General features: G+C 42.4%; 2 protein-coding genes across 2 annotated transcripts; both read right to left on the reverse strand.

Moving 5' to 3' along the window:
- Positions 1-346: 346 nt before the first annotated feature.
- Positions 347-2,206, reverse strand: LOC138894633 (uncharacterized). Its single transcript, XM_070179344.1, has 4 exons — positions 1,917-2,206; positions 1,550-1,769; positions 865-1,018; positions 347-777 (listed from the first exon to the last, which is right to left on the reverse strand). The coding sequence occupies exons 1-4, from the start codon at positions 2,204-2,206 to the stop codon at positions 347-349; spliced, it is 1,095 nt and encodes a 364-aa protein (XP_070035445.1).
- Positions 2,207-2,482: 276 nt separating this feature from the next.
- Positions 2,483-5,434, reverse strand: LOC138894634 (uncharacterized). The gene is made up of 5 exons (XM_070179345.1): positions 5,320-5,434; positions 4,833-5,008; positions 4,009-4,619; positions 3,280-3,824; positions 2,483-2,814 (listed from the first exon to the last, which is right to left on the reverse strand). Exons 1-5 carry the CDS (start codon positions 5,432-5,434, stop codon positions 2,483-2,485), a joined length of 1,779 nt encoding a protein of 592 aa, XP_070035446.1.
- Between the last annotated feature and the right edge of the window lie 274 nt (positions 5,435-5,708).

A 5,708-nucleotide genomic window follows, 5' to 3' on the forward strand; every position in this document is an offset into this window, starting at 1 on the left:
CCGTGTAAGGCTGCCTACGTATCCTTAAAGGAATCAGGTCGAATGTAGTTCAAACATAAGAGTTTTGTTTTTGTTACTTTGCTTTTCTTTTTCTTCTTCTTCTTTCTTTTGCTTTTCTCTTTTCCTTCTCTTTTTTTTTCTTTTTTTTTCTTTTTTCTTTTCTTTTATTTTCTTTTATATTTCTAACTCTACTTCTGATTCCAAAAGAGGGGTATGAAAGAAAATAAATAAGGCTCAAAAAGAGGTAACAAGTGATAAAAGTGTTTGGGATAGAAGAATAAAATGCCTTCGTCATTCTAACTTGAACATGCCTAGTACAAAATGCGATTGAAGATAAGCAAATAAATCATACATAATATCCCTTGACTGAATCAGAATATATAGCCATATCCACACATTTACCTTCTATGTCTGTTAAATACAAAGCACCGTTGGGCAACACCTTTGTCACAATGAACGGCCCCTGCCAGTTTGGGGCGAACTTGCCTTTAGCTTCAGCCTGATGTGGAAGGACGCGTTTCAACACCAGCTGACCCACCTCAAATTTCTGGGGACGCACCTTCTTGTTGTATGCTCTTGCCATTCTTTTCTGATACAATTGACCGTGACATACTGCTGCCAATCTTTTTTCATCAATCAAACTCAATTGCTCTAGCCGGGTCTTGACCCACTCATCATCATCAATTTCAGCTTCTGCAATGATCCGCAGGGATAGAATCTCAACTTCCGCAGGTATAACTGCCTCGGTTCCATATACCAGCAAATAGGGAGTTGCACCTATTGAAGAGCGAACAGTAGTGCGATAACCCAGTAAAGCAAAAGGTAACTTTTCATGCCATTGCTTGGAACCTTGCACCATCTTACGAAGTATCTTCTTTATGTTCTTGTTAGCAGCCTCAACAGCTCTGTTTGCCTTAGGATGATACAGAGTGGAGTTTTGATGCATAATCTTAAACTGTTGGCATACTTCTTTCATCAAATGACTGTTAAGGTTAGCAGCATTATCTGTGATGATTACCTTTGGAATTCCGAACCGGCAAATGATGTTTGAATGAACAAAATCTACCATCGCCTTCTTGGTCACGGACTTGAAAGTTACAGCTTCGACCCATTTGGTAAAGTAATCAATGGCCACCAGAATAAACCTATGCCCGTTTGACGCTGCCGGCTCAATTGGTCCAATGACATCCATGCCCCAAACAACGAAGGTCCAAGGTGCAGACATTGTGTGCAACTCAGATGGCGGGGAATGAATCAAATCACCGTGCACCTGGCATTGATGACATTTGCGAGTGAAGCTGATGCAATCTCGTTCCATGGTGAGCCAATAATAACCTGCTTGAAGAATCTTCTTTGCCAAGACATACCCACTCATATGAAGCCCGCAAACTCCGGAATGCACTTCGGCCATGATAGTCAAAGCTTGTTTAGCATCTATGCACCTTAGTAATCCTAGATCTGGAGTTTTCTTGTACAATATTCCCCCGCTTAAGAAAAATCCACTAGCCAGACGTTAAATGGTTCTCTTTTGATCACATGTGGCATGTACCGGATATACCCCTGATTTGATGTATTCCTTGACATCATGGAACCAAGGCTCACCATCAGGTTCCTCCTCAACCACATTGCAATAGGCATGCTGATCACAGATTTGGATATGCAGAGGGTCAACATAAGTCTTTTCTGGATGGTGTAACATTGACGCCAGAGTAGCCAAGGCGTCGGCAATCTCATTATGAATCCTGGGAATATGCCTGAATTCTACCGACCTGAATCGTTGACAAAGATCATGCAGACATTGTCGATACGGTATGAGCTTCAAATCTCGAGTCTCCCATTCTCCCTGAATCTGGTGAACCAACAAATCTGAATCTCCCCAAACCAATATTTCTTGAGCTCCCATGTCTATAGCTAGCCTCAAACCCAGAATGCATGCCTCATATTCAGCCATGTTGTTAGTGGAATAAAATCGAAGTTGAGCTGTTACGGGGTAGTGATGCCTTGTTTCAGAAATGAGTACAGCCCCTATTCCGACACCTTTCATATTAGCAGCTCCATCAAAGAAGAGTTTCCAACCTGGCTTTTCATCATGATCAGCCTCGTCAACATACATCACTTCTTCATCAGGAAAATAAGTCTTCAGTGGCTCATATTCTGCATCCACCAGATGCTCAGCCAAGTGATCGGCCAGGGCTTGGGCTTTCATCGCGGTTCGAGTCACGTAGATGATGTCAAACTCTGTGAGTAAAATATGCCACTTTGCCAATCTTCCTGTGGGCATAGGCTTCTGAAAGATATACTTTAGAGGATCGATGCGAGAAATGAGGTAAGTAGTGTAGGATGACAGATAATGCTTCAACTTTTGTGCCACCCAAGTCAAGGCGCAACATGTCCTTTCAAGAAGAGTATACTTAACCTCATAAGGAGTGAACTTCTTGCTGAGATAATAAATGGCTCGCTCTTTCTTGCCCGTGATGTCGTGTTAACCCAACACACAGCCGAAAGAATTATCCAATAACGTCAAATAGAGAATTAAAGGTCTCCCAGGTTTTGGCGGGACCAGCACAGGTGGGTTTGACAGGTAACTCTTGATCTGATCAAATGCTTCCTGACACTCATCAGTCCACTTAACCGCAGCATTCTTCTTCAGCAACTTAAAGATGGGCTCACAAGTTGTCGTGAGTTGAGCAATAAACCTGCTGATGTAGTTTACCCTTTCGAGAAGGCTCATTACCTCGGTTTTGTTCTTTGGCGGTGGTAATTCTTGGATGGCTTTGATCTTTGATGGGTCCAACTCAATACCGCGTCGACTGACTATGAATCCCAACAGTTTCCCAGACGGGACACCAAATGCACATTTTGCCGGATTGAGCTTGAGGTTGTACCTGCGGAGCCTTTGGAAAACCTTTCTCAAGTCTCCAACATGGTCGGACTGCTTCTTTGACTTTATGATCACATCATCTACATAAACCTCAATTTCCTTGTGTATTATGTCATGAAATACGGTAGTCATTGCCCTCATGTAAGTTGCCCCAGCATTCTTCAAAACAAATGGCATTACCCGGTAGCAGTATGTCCCCCATGGTGTGATGAATGCTGTCTTTTCTGCATCTTCCTCATCCATCAGGATCTGGTGATATCCCGCGTAGCAATCCACAAAAGACCCAATCTCATGCTTGGCACAATTGTCGATCAGAATATGGATGTTCGGCAATGGAAAGTTATCTTTTGGACTTGCCTTATTGAGATCACGATAATCGACACAGACCCTGGTCTTACCATCCTTCTTTGGTACTGGCACGACATTAGATAACCAAGTGGGATATCGAGTGACCCGAATGACCTTTGCGTCAAGCTGCTTTGTGATTTCTTCTTTGATCTTCACACTCATGTCAGTCTTGAACTTCCTTAACTTTTGCTTGACTGGAGGGAATGGCGGATCAGTTGGCAATTTATGAACTACCAAGTCAGTGCTCAAACCCGGCATGTCATCATACGACCATGCAAAAACATCTTTATATTCAAACAGTGCTTTGATTATTTCTTCCTTGATTTGTGGTTCCAGATGCACACTTATTTTGGTTTCCCTGATATTATCTTGATCTCCTAAATTGATTGCTTCAGTTTCATTCAGATTAGGCTTGGGTTTTTCTTCAAAGTGATTTAGTTCTCTACTGATTTCCTGAAATGCTGCTTCTTCATCATATTCTGTTTCATCATCACACTCTACTTCTTGGAATGTTGTTTCGGAATTAGATTGGCTTTTAAGATTTGGCTGAAAATTCCTTATGCATGTCATGTCATTGAAACCAGCATAAAAAGAACTGTATAGAAAAAGAAACAAAACAAAAATGAAACGCTATTAGGAATAATGGAAAACGGGAAATTGTATTTCATTGAAAATAAAAGGATAGAAGGGTTTGTACATTAAAACAAGCAAAAAATAAAAAATCTGGATTACAACCCTGGAATAACCCAGATAATAGAAAGGAAAACAAAGCAAACTACCAAAACTCCTTTCGAGTGGGGAGAAGAGTAGCTTTCCAATTGCTAAGCTTCACATTTGGCCCAACGAGCTGCACATCGGCATTACTGGAACCTTCCCCGATTTCCACCATGTTAACCTCATAAAACAAACTCTGGAACCTCTTGATCAGCTCTTTATCAAAGTCGACCACAGGTTTTGGGACCGCTGATATTGGGCGTTTTGCGACCCCTGGCTTGACAAAAGACTTAGAGATATGTGGAACATGCTTAGGAAGTGACCATGCCTTTCTTTTCAAATTTTTAGCCTTTTTCATGTCCTTCCCTATGAGTGTGAAACCCAAACCAAATGTACCGAAACTTTCACGTGGACACACCGGATGTGCAATACCCTGCAGAGACGAACCCAGGCCTTTACCCGGCACAAAACCATTCTTCAATATTTCATTTGCTACCATGACGGACACGGATGGTAGCTTCGGACCTGGAATGCATTCTCCTTGAGGAATCTTCTCGACAGACACTGTTTCGAACGTTTGGTAAACCCAAGGCCCTTTATCATCTTCAACTTCAATAAATGGAACAATTATGTCATTGTAAGTAGATAAGTTCTCATCACCGTGCACAACTATTTCCTGCATGTCCCATTCAAACTTCACTATTTGATGCAGAGAAGACGGGATTGCCTTGGCAGCATGTATCCAGGGCCTGCCCAACAACAAGTTATAGGAGACAACCACATCTAGCACTTGGAACTCCATAGTGAACTCAACTGGCCCTATTGACAATTCGAGCATTATATCACCAACAGAATCTTTCCCTCCTCCATCAAAGCCTCGAACACATACATTGTTCATGTGGATCCTTTCAGTGTCGATCTTCAACTTTTGCAAAGTGGACAGCGGGCAAATATTTGCACTAGAACCGTTATCAACCAGTACCCTTGAGACAGCAGAATCCTCGCATTTCACTATGAGATAAAGAGCTCGGTTGTGCTCCGTACCCTCCATAGGAAGTTCATCATCTGAGAAAGTGATCATGTTTGCTTCGAAAATCTTGTTAGCAATCTTTTCCAAGTGGTTTACCGTGATCTTATCAGGAACATGGGCCTCATTCAAAATCTTCATTAGGGCTTTGCGGTGTTCATCTGAATGTATCAGCAAAGACAAAAGAGAGATCTGAGCTGGTGTTTTCCTTAACTGCTCTACAATGGAATAGTCTTGCATTTTCATCTTGTTTAGAACTCTTCAGCCTCTTCTTCGGTGACCGGCTTCTTTACTGGGATGTGGCCATCCTTGAATGGCTTGGCTTTCCTCAGTTCTTCTAGGGTAAAACATCTCCCAGAACGAGTCAGTCCTCCGGTTTCATTGACTTCTTCCTCTACTTCTTTCCCTTTATATGTTACTATCACCTGTTTGTAATTCCATGGGACAGCTTTTGTGTCAACCATTGGTAATTGGGTCACTGGCTTAATAATAACGGGGTAATACGATCCCCTTCCACGATTATGACAGGCTTGCCCGGGACCCCTGGTACGATCACTTTTTGCTTTTCCTGGTTCGCTTCAACATAAATCGGAGGCCCTTTCACAACCAATACAGATGGCTTCACGTTGATCGTGCTTAGCTTCTCCGACACCCCTTCAACTGTCAAGGGCATTGCTTTTACAGAATCTGGAGCTTTAACTGGATTACTTTCGCTAGCCCGGATCATCATGACAGACT

The sequence above is a fragment of the Nicotiana tomentosiformis genome, chromosome 6, assembly GCF_000390325.3.
Source record: "Nicotiana tomentosiformis chromosome 6, ASM39032v3, whole genome shotgun sequence".
Taxonomy (NCBI): Eukaryota; Viridiplantae; Streptophyta; class Magnoliopsida; order Solanales; family Solanaceae; genus Nicotiana; species Nicotiana tomentosiformis.